This window comes from Sparus aurata, chromosome 13 (genome assembly GCF_900880675.1).
Source record: "Sparus aurata chromosome 13, fSpaAur1.1, whole genome shotgun sequence".
NCBI classification, from domain to species: Eukaryota; Metazoa; Chordata; class Actinopteri; order Spariformes; family Sparidae; genus Sparus; species Sparus aurata.
This window is the reverse complement of record NC_044199.1, coordinates 23,188,359-23,205,874: the sequence shown is the minus strand read 5'-3', so window position 1 is coordinate 23,205,874 and position 17,516 is coordinate 23,188,359. Positions and strand designations below refer to the sequence as shown.

The window sequence follows — 17,516 nt, the reverse complement described above, 5'->3', positions numbered from 1 at the left end:
CAATATGTCAGCCTGGAGGTACACCGATGCCACAAACCTGTAGGTCGCACAAAAGGTGTACAGGCCCTTGGCGATTGGGCATCGTTTAAGCTCTGCCTCCTCTGCCAATGTGGCAAGCACAGCTTTGAGATTTCTTTGGAGTATCTCAATGGCCAGGTGCTGAGATAGCCACCTTGTGTCTTTTACCTCCTGGAAATAATAAACCAGTGTTATGTTAGTAAAGACTTACAATACTGGTTAGTACTGATTAGATGGGAAATAACAACTGTGAATGATATGTAATATATATTATACCTTCATCTTCAAGTCAGACAGTCCCAGGGTGGTAGCCGCTGCCTTCAGTGCTGCTGTCCGGTTTGCACTGTGATGGAAGAACAAGTGTAGTTCCTGCAGGTGGTCCCGGAAGGTCCCCATGTATTTCACATCATTTGATGCGTCCTTACAGGCCAGGGCAAGGCGGTGAGCAGGACAGGCCACGGCAACGATTATGGGGAAGCTGTCGAGCAGCTTAGCAACCCCATTTACACGCCCTGTGTTTACATGTCAAATAACACAACAAGGCAAATTACACATACATCTCTTTCTTAAAAACACACTAACGTGGAATAGTGAAAGAATCATACCCGTCATAACCGCTGCCCCATCAGTGCCAAGCCCACAGAGTTTCTCTGTTGGCACCTGCTTGTTCTGCAGGACAGCTTTCACAGCAGTGACAATGGTATCAGCCTTGCCATCACTGACTGTCACGATGTCGAGGAACTGGTTAAAAACCAGTCCCTCTTTATCCAGGTATCTGAATGAAATTAAAAATGCATTAAGTATAGCATGATAAGGGGTTTGAAGAAAACTAAAAAAAGAAGGAAAACAGGAATCTTGATTAAATGAAAAATGTATTCCTGATAAAGCAGGAAAAATCACATCCCTGATAACGTTATTCATGCCCTTCACTAGTTTCTATTACTGCAACTACAGTAGAACCAGGGTATGAAACCAGAAGTATGCATAATTCACACTGAAAATGTATACAAAACTGAGTAAGCGGGGTCTGCCAAATATATGGTCATACCTTATGTGCAGATCAAGCTGACGAAGCAGGGAAACATCTGTGCTTTCATCAAGCTCAAGGCTGATCGCTTGGGATGCTCTCATCTGCTCTATGAGAGGCTCCTCGATGACCATGGACACAATTTCTAGCATCTCATCAATTATGCGATGAGAGCGATAGTTGTTCCTGCGATCAATCTTGAAATCAGAAAATGAAAAAATGTGATTGAGCTTTACATCAGGGCTGAATGAATTCAAGTTTGTAATATTTGCACAAGTATTTACCTTAAGCTTGAGGAAATAGTCACAGCCCAAAAGCTGGGCCAAGCTTAGCAGCTTGCCATAGTTGGTGTGGTGTGCTATTTCATTTTTGACCAACCAATACAGGCACTTGAACCCCCCAATTACAGCTTCGTGCTCCATAATGACGATAGGCTCGAAGGCATGCATGACAGAGTATCCTGCAAAAAAAAGATTAAGTTACAACTAATTCCAGCCTCCCTGAATACTACCCATTCAGCCACATCAGAAAGTTTTGGGATTGTGATTTGAATAGGTTGATGATGTGACTGGAGTAAGGCTTAGAAATTACCTGATGCAATCGAGTTGTGGCATTTAATGCTGTGTTGGTGGTGCTCAGTACTGATGTGGTGCTCGAGATAATCCTTTCTGTAATGGACAGCCCCAACCTCCACAAAGGGTCTCAGTTTAGGACCATTTTTCACAGCAGGCCTGTGCTGCCGGCAAACACGACAAAACATCCCTAAAAAGTAGAAGAACGATCCATTTAATCTGCAAACCACTCACTGCAATAATGGTATTTATAATGGGGCATTCTTTGCAAATTTAGACTCTATTTCCAACTTGACCACTCAGATCTAATTTTTACATCCATAATGTACCCTGCATTATTAATTAACAATTCAAATGAGGATATTATCTCAGAACTGCTTTTTTATTTTGCTTAATTTTTCATATGTTCTGTAAAAAGGGTAAAAATTCACATGGAATGCCTCTAGTACTACATGCAGATATTAAACTTACCATGAGGAGTAACATAAAGCCAGTGTTTAAACTGGGTCAATTGCAGCCATTCAGGATTCCACCCTGATTTCCGGTGATTGCCTGCACCTATATGACATAAATAATATACATGTTTCCCACATAGACCAACAACTACTGAAACTACTCTGACCTACTGACCCCTACTGCTGTTAAACTCACCTGCTGTCCCTCCCTCAGGGGAGGCTGTCTCCCCTGCTGTCCCTACATGAACTACATGCCCTGCTGCTTTCTGGAGAAGCTGTCTCTTGTGCTATGAAGAAACAAGTAACGTTCCACTGTTACTACAGTTTATTTCTTGTCCAAAGCCTAATGGCCCTTTCAGACACAAAGAGGTTTGAGCTGCACTTGCCGCTGGGTTTTGGTTTGGCCCTGTGCGCTTTGCTCGGCGAATAAATGCTTTTTATTTATTTCTGTATTTCGGTTCACTTACATGTATTTATTTCTGTATTTCTGTGTCCATATGTTAATGAAGTAGGAGGTCCTAACCTCAGTCAAGAGCATGATTGGTTACAGGAGTGTGCTCGATGAGGGTCTACTACTTCTGCCTTGCTAGTGGCGCTGATTCCTGTACACTGTACAGGAATGTTGCTGGCTACCAGAAAGCCCGCTCAGCTAACTGTTAGCTGCAGTTGTTGACATTTGTTCATGTAGCTCTGGTTTAGTAATGAATTTGACTCAGGGGCTGCATTTGTTCACAACGAGCGGCTCGAGAGCGGCGTGGAGACCGCCGTTAGCTCTTATGTTAGCTGTTAGCAGTTAGCTGTTAACTTTTAGCTGTTGGCTGCTCGCTGTAGCGCTGAGAGCGTAGCGTCCAGGTTAACTGTTGACACTTGTTACCACCGAGAGTGAGATACATGTCTGGGCTTTCCTATGAACCATTGTCTCTACTGGTGTTTGTATCACAGGTTGATCTGGACGTCTCATGATTTGCCACAGTTGACTGACCTCACGCTGAGTTCGGGCTGGATGTCAACGTACTCTGCAGACTGTTTGACCAGCAGGCTGTATGACAGTGTACAGTTTTCACACTGACGTAGCTTCAGCTTAATAATGATGTATGCGGCTCGGGACGATGGCTTTAAGTAACCATTTGAACGCAGTGCGGAATGAAAAATACCCGATGGTAACCGGTGTCACAAGGTAACCTGGACGCCCACTACAGTGAGCAGCTAACAGCTAACATAAGAGCTAACAGGGGTCTCCACGCCGCTCTTGAGCTGCTCGGCGTGAACAAATGCCTCAGCCTGTTCCACCCTTGAGTCATTTGAGAGTACAGATATTCACTCTCCGATTTGACCAATCATGCTCTTGACTGAGGTTAGGACCTCCTACCTCCTCATTAACATATGGACACAGAAATACAGAAATAAATACATGTAGGTGGACAGAAATGTTTAAATAAATAAAAAGCATTTATTCTTTTATTTATTTATTTATTTATTTATTCATTTATTTATTTATACTTATTTCAGGTTTAATCCTCCATACAATGGTGCCGTTGTCCCATTGTGTCTGAAAAGGTCTCAACGGTTGCGAATAATCTGTTTGGCTATTGATTTGCCATCTATGCAAATGTTAGATATCCTAGCTTGCTACCTCTGGAGCTTTTTCTTCCTCATCTGGTGGATTTCTCTCTCTCCTCTGGAAGTATTTAAAAATACTCATGATCTGAAAATCAAAGGTACAAACATTAAGATTAAAACAGTAAGGTTAATGTTACTTCAACTTTACTAACAAAAATAGCCTAATGCTATATGGTGAGGTAACTTCCTCCTCAGATGCTGAAAATACGTTAGTTACAGAACGGACGGAATTCCAACACTACTAGAACGGCCATAAGCGGTCATTTTGACTCCTAGATTTTAAACTCTGTAATCTCTCATGTAAATACCCAATTGAGTGATGAATGCATTCATTGTGTTTTTAAAAAACGAAATAACACCAAAATGTAAATTTTAACACGTTTGATTATACATTTATCAAAATTCATATCATTGTAATTATTGCATATATTTACACACGATTTTAATAGAGAAATCTCAGAACAAGAAAATTAATAATTACAAGTAACTCTTTTGAAACCATTTATACTTAATACTTTCTAATACTTAATCGAAAAATCTGGAAACGAGATGATCTAACACAAAAAAAAGCCGTTTTGATCACTGGTCACAGTCTCCGCAGATTATCTCTGCTCTCCTCGCAGTTAACACACGCGAACTTGAGGCATTTCAGGTGTCCGACGTTTGGTTCTGTTTGCAGCTCTTTCGGACCGGCACTGCCTCCGTGTCCGCGTCTGCTGCTGCGGTGGTTGTTTCCGCTGCTGCCCACCCTGTGCCGATGGCCGCGGCTGCTTTCCCCTCCATGTATTCTGCCAGGTCGAGAATGTTATAGAAGACCGTCACTGGCCATCTTCCGTACCGCCTTTGACGGAGTAGCCTACACCCTTGCCGTCTGGTTCAGGACGTCCTCGCCATACATGTTATAGTAGTCTACAGCAGGGCCGTTTCAAGGAATTTGGGGGCCCCAAGCAAAATGGACATGAAGGTAGCTAACATAAACATTTTTTGCTAGCCTACCTGCTGCGAAATTACACTGATTGTACAAGACAAGTAGAGCTATATTATCCAATATAATGTATCACTTACCACTATCTTGTTTTTTCTTATCCTCCTCTTACTTTCTCTTTTTTCTTTTCTGGCTTCCTGATGCATAATTACGCTTCATGTGATGACTGCAGAGGTTTTGTATTTTGCCGGCAGCAGAGGTCACGAACCTGGCTGGCTGGCTGCTGTCAACGACTACTGAGAGGGGCCCCCTTGAGGGGGATCCCGATAACAGTGTCATTGCACTTTACTGCATTGACTATCAAAGGGGCGCTCACACAGTTTGTCGTTGCATTTTATTCATAACCAGTCGTTGTCTTGGGGCCCCAGGCCAGCACGGGGCCCCAAGCAATTGCTTGGTTTGCTTGCCTTCTCACGACGGGCCTGGTCTACAGTATAGTATAGTTATAGTAGGCTACTCTGGTTTTGTACTCTGGCCAACCAAGTAATACAACTAGGCTATATAATAATGAACTCAAGTATATTCGCAAAGAAGCACAGCTGGAGACCGCAAACAAAGAGACAAAAGAGACCATGAAAGCAGCAAACCCTGCGAAAAATGAAACAATGAAACCCGCGAAATGATGTGCGGTTAATAAGTCCGCTTATGGCCGGAATAAGTAAAACCAAAGTCCATCTAGAACGTCGCTGGTAAAACATATCATATTTTCATTGTCTTTTGTGTAATTTATATAAAACTAAACATTAAGACACTTAGGAAACATCATGTAAGGGCAGTATTGCATTTTTTTTCATTCAACAAAGTTATTGCACATATAAATTTGAAAACGGTCAAAATAACCGCCTTGGCTGTTCTAGTGTTGGTTGTCAGAGCCGCTGGTAATAACAAAGATTCTCTATACATTTATACTTTCTAAACCGTCTCTGGTAATATTAACGTTAGATAATTAGCTAGCGTTAACTAGTTAGATATAACGTTACGTTACATACTTTTTCACGGCAAGCATCCGGATATGTCAATTGACATAATCGAGACTGACAGCTTACATCGTAAGGTTATTTATTTGCTGTAGTACATAGATCAGGATAACATTGTTTCTAAACTAGTGGATACTGTAAAGTTTGTTTAAGTTTCTTACCTCAAACGATGTGGTGTCCTAAAATGCCTTCTTCACGTCCAGGATGCCGTCAGGTTATGCTATATATTCCAGTGCGTGTGTGTGTGTGCGCGCGCGCCACGTACAGCGGGGTGGGGGCATAGCGAGGCAGAGCGGGGCAGAGCCGACCGGGAGTGAGAGATCCTTTGCTGAAGCTGCAGCGCGAAACACAAGTTACAGATCTTTTATGTTATTGTGAGAAGTGTAAGAATTTTTTCGGTTCACTCTGAGACTGTGGCGGGCCAAATTAGATTATATGTATATATATATATATATATATATATAATTATGCATAGTTATATAAATAACATGTTAACTCATGTGTTTTTATATTTTATATTTTCTTTCTAAGGTTTAGCAAATAACTCAAACCAGCAACAACATCAGCATCACGTGTAAATTAATCACTAACCTCGTGTTGTGGATAGTGTCATCTCAGACACTCCCTTGGCTGCAATTTCGTTCCACGTTGGTGCGGGACACATTTTTCTCCACCCAAATCAACAAGGCTGCCATATGGTGGCACTTGTCTCTGCCAATTGGGTACTCGCAGGTGCTGTACCTCACTGACTGACCCTCAACGTGCACCTATATTGAAAATAGTTTAACCCTCACCCTAATATATCTAGAAGACATTGCCGGTGCTGTGTTTACATTTACAACAATACTTCTGTAGCTAGCCATGGGGTGGCAGATCATTAAATGTCGACTAGCCTAACTTCACTAACCCTCCAAAACCTTGCTCATACATATTTAGTTTTTCAACTTTGTTTAGCCTACGTCCAGAGTTATAGCAGTCCTGGAATAAAACTTCATTGTGTTAACTGTTAAGTTTAAATCTGTTAAGAAATGAGACACGGACACGGAGATTGTCTTTCTAGGCAAAGGGGAAGAGCAGAAGTCAGCACACAAAGTCTGGGCTTCCGAGTTCCAATGAGCTGCTCTCCCCAAGCATCTTTTATTCACCTACAATAGGGCGTAAGCGTATATGATTGGCTCTTTGACAGTACATATGAGTCATACAGTTGTTATGCATGATGGAGAAGTACACCTACACACTTTCGGACCTACGGCCTTCAGCATCTATCCTTCACACAAACATTCTTATGATGTCCACCATCAGTTATTCACACAAGATGCCATTCGAGGCCTTGTGGTCCCGCTGGAGGGTGAGTGTGTTTCTTAACAGTACTTTTCCAGGAGCTCGGTACACTTCCACAAACATATAAAGGAAGACAAGCAGGTTATATCAATGCAATGCAAGAAACTGATAATATAAGCATAATTTTTCCAACATAACTTATTGACTTCTTTGCCTGCTCTGACTCAGGTTTCTTTTAAAGATAAATGCACACAGTCCGCATATACATGCATTAATATCTCTACACCCACTGGATTCAAATGGAGGCCTTGTTGCCATGGTGAATCGTAGTATTGGAGCTCTAGCTGCTTTGGACCCAAAAACTCAGATTTTCTATTGCAGGGTTCATCAACTCAGAATTCAAGTTAGGCTCAGTTTGTTAAACCTGCTTTCTGGAATAGACACCTGGACATTTGTTTATTGATTTTTGTTTTAAATGATACCGTAAAATACCAAATAATAGCCGGGGCGTTTATTTGTTTCAATCACTTAACAGACCAGGCGTTTATTTGGGACCAGGCGGCAATTTGGGACAGGCGTTTAATTCCCTCCTCACAAAAAACCGGGATGAAAATGTCACAAACTTCGCCAGCTTCTCAGTGAATTCTCTGGCATCCTTCTGGGCAATAATTGTGCGTCTTCTGCAAGTGAAGTTGTTGCGGCGGAGGAAACGTTTGGAAATGTTTCGCCATTGCCCTGATCATTTTGCGGGACACTCTCGTGGCGTGCCAGTTTGCTGATAACCAATTCCCACATGTTTATCTCAAGCTCCTCTGTGGCGTAACTTAAGAAGACCCGAAAGTAGATTAATTAGGGCGCCAGATATAATTACATAAATTATAATTATATCAAATTTATTACCTCAGGGTTTACGGTCTCACTAAGGTCACACACCACAAAAGGTTTGAGGAATAGGTTTAAATCAAATCATATAATGCCCACTCCAAATGCACATTTCAATAATTATTAATGTTTTAACAATATAAATTCCTTCGACCAAATCAAAACACCAGTCAAATTCAATATTCATCCTGGTCAGCACCAACACAAAACAATTCATTCAGTTTAAATTCAGTGTCCTTCTTTTGTTCTAAACCATTGAAATAGTGTCCATTTGTAAACGTCCAGAAATGTAGGGTGAATGGGAATGTTGTGTGTGTGTGTGTGTGTGTGTGTGTGTGTGTGTGTTTGTGTGTGTGTGTGTGTGTGTCAGTCCAGGTGGGTTACTTGGATTCAGGAAGACGAGGTCCTTCAGCTTTCTTCAGTTCCATGCGCTTTTCTCCCAAAACTCACCCCTTTTCCTGCCACTCTTTTTTTCCTCTGCTCCTACGCTCCTCTTCTTCTCCCACACTCTCCAGTTGTTTTTTGGATGGCCTTATTCTCCCAGGTGTGTCCCAATCATGGATTTTACCACAGCCTCTTTTCCACAGCCCCTCCTCTTACTCACAGCAGAGGGGAGAGGAAAGGAGCAGTCCAGTCTACTGGCTGCTACACTCTTCTCCCCTTGATTTTTTTTTTTTTTTTTTCAGTCAGAGAAACCTTTGACCTCCTCATCCTCAGAAGAGTCTTGAAGTAGGGCCAGCATCCTTTGTCTCTCCTGGTTCCCCAATTCTTCAGCACTGGGATAACACCAGTGTCTTCCATTACAACCTGGTAATTAGGGGTCTTATTTGAGTAACAACCCTGTATGGCCCTTTCCACTTTGGAGCCAACTTGGCCATGAACTTGTCTTTAGCACTGGACTGTGGAAAGTGTCTGACCCACACTCGATCCTTACTTTTGAAATCAACATCCTGTCGATTATTATTGTAGTTCCTCAACTGGCGTTTATGTGCCTTTTCACTGCTTTCCTTTGCCCTCACATGGAGCTGCTTCAACTAATGAACAACATCATATGGAGGAGAGTCTGGAGTTGCAGCACTGCTTTGTAGAAGCTTATCCATAGGGCTTTTCAACTTCCTTCCCAGTTGCAACTTAGCTGGGGAGACCCCTGTTGTTTCCTGATCTGCAGAATTCAGAGCAAAGCGGAATTCCGGTATATACTTGTCCCAATTTTTATGGTTATCCTCCACATATGAAGCGATCATGCATTTCAAGGTACGATTAATTCGCTCAGTCATGTTGGTCTGGGGATGATAGGCACTGGTAACCTTAGGTGTTGCTGTCCATTGCTCACAGATCTCTTTGAACAGCAGAAACAAACTGTGGTCCTCTGTCAGACAGGATAAAATCTGGAACACCCCATCTTGTGAAAATTTCTTTTCTGAGGATACGAGCGATGACCCGAGAATTTGCTACTCTTGATAGGGAAAAGTTCCACCCATCGAGTGTAGTAATCCACAAAGACCAAAAGATACTCGTTCCTTTCCGGGCTCCGTGGTAGAGGACCCATTAAGTCCATGCCCAACATTGAGTTGGGTTTTGTAACTTTTGTTTTCTGGAGTTTCCCAGCTGGTTTTCGGTTATCTGCTTTCAGAGTCTGACATTTCAAACAGCACTTCACAAACTCTTTAACGTCTCTCCACATCCAAGGCCAAAAAGCTACTTCTTGAAGTCTTTTGTATGTTTTGAAGATTCCCAGGTGACAACTTAAGGGACTATTATGATAAGCTCTTAGCATAGTCTGAACTAAACTCTGTGGAATGTAGAGGCGGTAGTGGCATTGATTGTTTGTCATCCGTTTTCTGAAGTACAGTTTGTCTTCCAAAATGACATAATTTTGTTCACTAGTGTCATTATTTTCTGCCAGAGTTTTGAAGATGTTCTCCAATATTGGGTCCTTGTTTTGTTCTTCCCAGACCAACGGGAGTGTCATTGGAAGAGCATCTGCATCCTTTTTGCTTGAATAAAGATTACATTCACTGCAGGTAGGTATCCTGGAGAGAGCATCATGCACGACATTCAATTTTCCTTTCTGATACTCCACTGTAAGGTCAAATTTCTGCAGTCGCAGAGCCCATCTGATGAGACGACTGGTGGTTTTTGTGGAACTCAAAACCCATTGGAGAGCAGAATGGTCAGTGACAATCGTGAACAGTTTAGGCTCCAAATAATGCTGCCATTTTTCCAAAGCCCAAACCATGGCAAGACATTCTTTTTCTGTGGCCGAATAGTTTTGTTCAGCTTGAATCAGTGTACGGCTGGCATAGGCAAGTACTTCCTCTGTATTTCCCTCCTTTTTCTGTGTAAGAACAGCTCCTAGCCCTGTCTCACTTGCATCTGTATAGACAGTGAATCATAGATGGAGATTAGGATGACCCAGAATGGGAGGAAGAAGCAGGTTTGTTTTCAACTGGTCAAAAGCATTTTGGCACTCTGGACTCCAGATGAATTTTTTTCCTTTCTTCTTCAGAGAGTTTATTGGTTCATCTGTTTTGGAGAAGTCAGGCACAAATCTGTGGTACCATCCAGCAAGTCCAAGAAACCGCTGAACTTCTTTAAGATTAGTTGGTACTGGATATGACTGGATGGCTTTGACTTTGTCAGGATCAGCCGAAATTCCCTGTCCAGTGACAATGTGGCCCAGGAATTTTATTTCCTGTAGACAGAACCGGGACTTCTTCAGGTTGATGGTCAGCCTTGCTTCATGGAGTTTATCCCAAACACTCTGGAGGTCCTTGAAATGTTGTGACACCGAGGCTGAATAAATAATCCAAGTAGACCAGACAAATTTGACCCCTCAGATCTCCTCAACCTTTGAAAGGTAGCAGGAGCATTTTTCAGCCCAAAAGGCATAACATTAAAGTGATAGAGGCCAAATGGGGTAATGAAAGCTGTCTTCTCTTTGCAACGGCGTTCCATAGGTACTTGCCAGTACCCACTATTTAGATCTATGGTAGAAAAGACGGCAGCTCCTGAGAGGGATTCGAGAATTTCGTTTATATTTGGGAGGGGATATGCATCAGTTTCAGTGGTGGCATTGACTTTTCTGAAATCAGCACAAAATCTGTGTCCCCCATCTTTCTTCGGTGGTAGAACAACCGGGGATGCCCATCCTGAATGTGATGGCTCCACTATACCAGCTGTCAACATCTCCCGCAACTGTTCCTTAACAATGATTTGCTTGGTAGGTGACATATGATAAGGCCTTTGTTTGATGGGTACTGGACTAGTAGTATGGATTTGATGTTGAAAAACCTCAGTTCTTCCTGCTTTGTGTGTACAGACTTCTGGATAGGACTCAAGTAACTCTTGTAGCCGTTGCTTGTCTTTATCCATTAGATGGGCATTGGTGACAGCAAGATGGATATAGTCTGTAACATCCATGCATACAGGTTCCAAACAGAGGGCAGGAGGTGGAATTGAGCTTATTAAGGCCACACTTGGCATAAATTTTGGTTTGGGGCCTTTCCCATAGGGGTTATTTCTCCTGGGTGGACTCTGTTCTGTTTGGGTTTCTTAGAGGTTACAGTTGACACCGAATTACGGTGAGAAAACCTAGCGGTGTTACCTGGACGAGAAGGGTTTCTGCTCTGCTGAGCACTTGATGGCTTTTTTAAAGGGGTTTGATGTGGTTGGATAGAATTTTTTTTTTTTTTTATTATTTAACTTCTTTATTGACTTTTCATTACACATGTCAATGCACAACCAGTGTGCTAATACAAACACGGCAGCCAATGATTAAGTCAACATTTTAAGAAAATAAAACAAGCGTAACAATAACCAGCACAGGTGGGAGTAAAAGAAACTTAAAATAATAAATAAAATAAAATAAATACAGCCAATAAAAATAATAATAATAATCATGGTCATCAAATGGATAATATAAAATGATAACTCATAAATTGCACATTCTTGACAGTTAAATTCATCACAAACCAATGTTGCATGACTACTCCTTAGCCCTACATGGATGACAAGGTGCTTGGGGGGGTGTACAGGTATCAGCCATCATGATCATCACTTTCCAATCATTTCCAAATAAGGAGCCCATACCTTCGAGAAGAGATCCAAGTTATTATTAATCTTATAAATAAGTTGTTCAAAAGAAGCTATCTTAGTTAGTTCCTCTCTCCATTCCTTAACACTAATCTTTTCTACTGACTTCCAGTGTCTCAAAACTACCCTGTTTCCTGTTGCGATAGCTAATTTCACCCATATGCGTATTTGTGTGGGTAGGCCTGATTTCTTCGGCAAAATACCCAGGATGCATAAAGCTGGCCCCTCCCTGAACTCTACCTTCAGTACTTTATAGATACATTGGATAACAGCCACCCAGAGGCTGTGTACCATCTCACATTCGTAAAACATATGTACCAGTGTACCCCTTTCCTTCTTACATCTCCAGCACTTATCATTATCCCTGAGTCCCAACCTGGACATTTTTGCTGGAGTCCAGTAGTTCCTATTTAATATCCTGAATGAAATAAGCCGTGTCTGCATGTCTCGGGCTATAGTGTACCAGGACCTGATTGTTTCCTTCAAGACCTCGCAATCAATAGGTGCCCCAAGGTCTTTTTCCCATGCTAGCTTAACACCTTCGTAGTTTGGGGGTTGATGTTTTCTAAACATGTCATAAAATCTGGATGTCCCTCCTCTAAGTTTCCAGCCTGATCGCCATAGCTCTTGAATACAAGAGACAGGTGAAAATTTGACCTTTCTATCTGCTGTTGTGATACAGCTCCTTAACTGAAGGAACTTCCAAAAATCTTTTCTGGGGATATTATACTTAGATGTACATTGTTCAAAGGAGATTAAATGTTTCCCGTCAAATAAGTCTTCCAGTAACATTACCCTCGCCTTCACCCAATTTTCCCACATGACTGATTTTTTGTTGATTTTCAATGACTTATTATACCATATTGATGATCCCATCATGTGGTGATAATTCAGATGGCACGCCTGATGCACCCATCTCCAACTTTCTCTGGAAAATGCCACCACGGGGTTTCTGTAGGGTACATCACCTCCCGTCTGGGTGAGGAAAGCTTGCACCGAAAGGGGTTCTATCAGCTCTCTCTCTATCGCCACCCAGGCAGGAGCACAGACTTCCGACATATTTGACATAGATAGCTGACTGAGACTAAAAGCACGGTGATACCAATCTATTCTTGGGCATCCCAGACCACCCTCCTCTACTGACGCATATAGTTTCTTTTTGTTAAAAGCAGGTTTCTTCCCCATCCACAGGAAACGATCCATGGCCCTATTAAATCTAGACAGAAGGGGGAGTGGGAAATTCAGAGGCAGCATACTTGTTACATAATTAATCTGTGGTATAGTAATCATCTTCAGTAAATTTATTTTTCCAATTAATGATAAACCTAATTTTGACCAGTTTTGCAAATTACTTTCAGTTTTTTGGATAAGGGGCAGTAGATTTAAATTCATTATATCTTTTAATCCTGGGGTAATCATGATCCCCAAATAGACCAATCCAGATGGGGGCCATTTAAATTGCCAATTTTTTCGGATACTGGGAGGGCATATTTTAGATGAAGGCATCGCTTCAGATTTCGACCAGTTAATCTTGTAGCCTGATATACGAGAAAAAGAACAAATCATGGATAAGATATGAGGCACTGCGATTTCTGGGTTACTTGACAGTAATAGGATGTCATCCACATATAATAAAAGTTTGTGTTCTTCTTGTCCTGAAACAATGCCTTTAATATCAACATGGTTCCTAATTGCCGATGCTAAGGGTTCCAAAGCCAAGGCAAAAATCAAGGGAGAAAGGGGGCAGCCCTGTCGGGTTCCACGTGATAATCTAAAAGGGTTAGAAATATTCCCATTTGTGAGGACAGCAGCCTTTGGACTTCCATACAACAATTTCACCCATTTAATATATACCTCACCCACATCAAGTCTCTCAAGGATTGCAAATAGATACTCCCATTCCACTCGATCAAAAGCTTTCTCTGCATCCAGAGAGAAAGCCACTACCGGTTCCGTGCTGTTCCTCGTTTGCCATACCAAATGTAGCAGTCTGCGCAACTTATCTGCTGAGGACCGTCCCTTAACAAATCCCACCTGATCAGGGTGGATCAAGGTAGGGAGGCACACTTCTAGTCTTAATGCCAATATCTTAGCCAAAATCTTGGCGTCCACGTTAATTAACGATACCGGTCTATAGCTCCCACAATGCTGTGGGTCTTTGCCCTTCTTATGTATCAATGTTATTATCGCATTTTGCATACTCTCCGGCAGGCTTCCCCTCTGGAACGCATCCTGAAAGACAGTAAGAAGTCTCTGAGCCAACAGGTCAGAAAATGACCTATAAAAGTCCGTGGGAAACCCGTCCCCCCCAGGAGACTTCCCAGCACTAAGACATTTAATTGCCTGCTGAACCTCCCCCAGCGTGATGCATGCCCCCATCCTCTCTCTAGCCAATTCAGATAATGTCGGTAGAGTGGTCCCAGACAGAAAATTCTGAAATTCACAGCCATCCCAAGAACCCTGTGATGTGTATAATCTTTGATAAAATAATTGGAAAGTGTTATTTATTTCTATAGTATCTGTTAAAATTTCCCCCTTCTCATTCTGTATTGCCGAGATCAAAGTTTTAGCTTGCTGTTGTTTCACCCTTTGAGCCAATAATTTCCCTGCCCTTTCACCCTGTTCATAATATTTTTGCCTACACCTAAACAATGAAAATTCTGCTTTTCTCTGCATGATAATGTTAAATTCAAATTTTGCCTTACTTAAGTTAGCCAATGAGTTCTGATCTCCTATATCTGCATATTCCCTTTCTAGGTCTTTTATTTCTGTTTCTAATTTGAAAAATTGATCTGATGCCTGTTTTTTAAGAAATGATGAATGTTGTATTAACCTGCCCCTTAAGTATGCCTTAAAAGCATCCCATACCACGCCTGAATCATCCACTGTGCCGTCATTAATTTCCCAATAATCTAATATTTGTTGTCGTATAAACTGACATGAATTTTCATTTTGGAGCTGAGATGTATTCAATCTCCAACGGGTAGCACGCCCCTTGCTCTCAATCTTAAATCTCAGAGTCATATCTACGGGACCATGATCAGTAATAACAATGTTACCAATAGAAGTCTGCTCCACCATTGGAACAAGTTGCTTCGATATCAAAAAGTAATCGATCCTAGAATATGATGTATGGGGATTGGAAAAAAAAGTATATTCCCTCTCCTGAGGATGCATGAGCCTCCATACATCAACAAGACCAAGTTCCTCTGAAATTGTATCGATAGCTATCTGGGATTTCTGGATATTCCTAGATCTACCCACGTTACCTGATCTATCTAATGTATTATGCCTTACTTGATTGAAATCGCCTCCAATTATAATATCCGTATTTCCCATGCTCTGTATCACTGCATGTAGGTTATAGAAAAACTCTGGAGAGTCTGTATTAGGGGCGTATATATTTACTAATGAGCATCTCCTGCCCATTATATCCACATCAATTGCAACCCACCTTCCCTCTGTATCTGATCTCTGATCATACACTTTAATGGTCACAGTTTTGCGAATCAAAATAATAACCCCTCTCTTACTGGATGAGAATGTACTGTAAAAAATCTGACCAACCCAGTCCCTCTGTAGTTTTTTTGATTCTATTGTATCTAGATGCATCTCCTGTAGAAGGGCTATGTCTGCCCTCTTTTGTTTAAGATATATCATGAGTTTTCTCCTTTTCGTGGCCAAGATAGCTCCCTGTACATTCCAAGTGACTATTTTTAATGTTCCTGTCATGTTATAGATTGTTCTGTGTTTACATTGTAAGTTGGCTGTGATGTATAACCAATGAAATGAGAATGTGCTAGACAGTCATGAAAACAAACAGAAAAAACAATAAAAAATAGGACAAAAAACACCAGCAACCGACAGACCAACCCAGCCAACAGCCCAGGTTTACTGTCATTTGGAACCTTTCAAAACACCAACAAAAACAACCGACCATAATAGGTCCGTGAGACTATGAGTGCCCGGCTGCTAAGCACTCCATCACCCCTCCTCTGAGATATGTTTTATACCCTTATGTTTGGGGTTCTCAAGCAGCCACTTTAAAATAGCTTAAATCCATCAATATCTTCTTTACCTCAACATTACTCATTACCCCTTTCCTGCATAGGTCAAATAGGCTACTTTGTTATTCAGTTATCATGTCAACCCTACTCCAATAACCAAATATAGTAGCAATAAACAAAAATAATAATAAACTAAAATGATCCAGTTGAGGCACTCATCCATAATATACAAGTCTGCACTGTGCTGCTAGCAGTCACAAAAATGCCTAAATAACACCAGCCTGTTTCATCCCACTTTTGAATATAAAGAATATTTTCCATACTAAACGTGAGTAACACTTAAAACATTATACTATGCAGACATTATAAAACTCTGAACAGTCCTGTGGGATATTGTGTCCTCGGGTAATTATGGAGAAAACCTGCGGGTGTGAGGATAACCACTTTTCACCTATAACTTGTCTTTTGGTCCATAAGTCAGTTCTACACCTTATACGTTAAAATCCAATACTCCAGGGGGTTGTGTTACCTTCAATCTCGCTCTAGTGGCAGCTTGATGGCCCAACACAATGTCAGTGTAATGTGGAGATGAAAGCCTTTGCCTCCGCAGGTGTAGTGAAAAGATGACGCTTGTTATTTACTGTGACCCTCAGTGTATCTGGATACAGCATTACATAGGACACATCCTTCATACTCCGGAGTTGGCGTTTGACTTCATCATATTTTTTGCGCTTCTGTATTGTGTCTCTGGATAAGTCCTGGTTGAAGTAGATGCGCTGACCTTTCCACTCGGCGTTTCCCTTCTCCCGTGCAGCACGCAGCACCGCCTCTTTTGCGCTGAACCGGAGGAATTTAACCAGGATGTGCCGGCTGAATCTCACGTCTGTGTTCGGCTTGGGTCCGCACCTGTGCGCTCTTTCAATTTCAAAGCCTCCGCCAAGATCCATGCCCAGGCAGCCCTCCAACAGTGTGCACACAAACGTCTCCATATCTCCCGCCTCAGAGTTTTCCATGACGCCAACTATGCGAACGTTGTTCCGGCGTCCTGCGTCCTCCAGATAATTGACTCTCTCCTGAAGTTGTTCCACAGTTTTTGCGATTTGGCTAGCTGTTTTCTCCCTCGCATTACATTCGTCTTCCAAGTTGGAGATGCGAGTTTCAGTCTCTGTGATTCTTCCTCCAAGCTGTTGAACCGTGTTCTGCAGACAAGCCAAACTCCCCTTCACTCCACCTATATCGGTCGCGATACCTTGCAGCATGGTCTTGATGCTAGTTAGCTCAGTGGCTACATCAGGCTGTTCCTCCGATATAGCTGCCTCTTTTCCAACTTTCCTCTCCCCCCGCCCGGTTGGCTTTCTGTCAGGCATGTTCCGGAGTTACTTCAGTTAGTGTTAGCCTTCTATTTGGGTATTTTATGACAACAATTAATACTTTTAGAGGGGTATATGGCGCCCAGCCCTGCGGAGCGCTCTGCTACACAGCCATACCGGACAACGTCCCACGTGACTCCCGGTTGGATAGAATTTTTAATTACAGTGGTAAGATTTAAGTAATAAGTCACTTAAATTATGTGAGTGTATTGCGTGGGTGTTGCTGT

At 42.0% G+C, this 17,516-nt stretch overlaps 1 protein-coding gene across 1 annotated transcript in view; it reads right to left on the bottom strand.

Moving 5' to 3' along the window:
* The window catches only part of LOC115594732 (uncharacterized), an 18,313-nt gene extending 1,027 nt beyond the window's left edge, over positions 1 to 17,286 (bottom strand). The window contains exons 1-7 of the mRNA XM_030438955.1: positions 16,561 to 17,286; positions 1,637 to 1,781; positions 1,330 to 1,505; positions 1,067 to 1,242; positions 624 to 793; positions 295 to 530; positions 1 to 189 (exon numbers count right to left, since the gene is read on the bottom strand). The exon at positions 1 to 189 is cut by the window's left edge and continues 69 nt beyond it. Coding sequence (XP_030294815.1) covers positions 1 to 189; positions 295 to 530; positions 624 to 793; positions 1,067 to 1,242; positions 1,330 to 1,505; positions 1,637 to 1,781; positions 16,561 to 17,286 — 1,818 coding nt within the window. The remainder of the gene's footprint in view (positions 190 to 294; positions 531 to 623; positions 794 to 1,066; positions 1,243 to 1,329; positions 1,506 to 1,636; positions 1,782 to 16,560) is intronic.
* Positions 17,287 to 17,516: the final 230 nt, after the last annotated feature.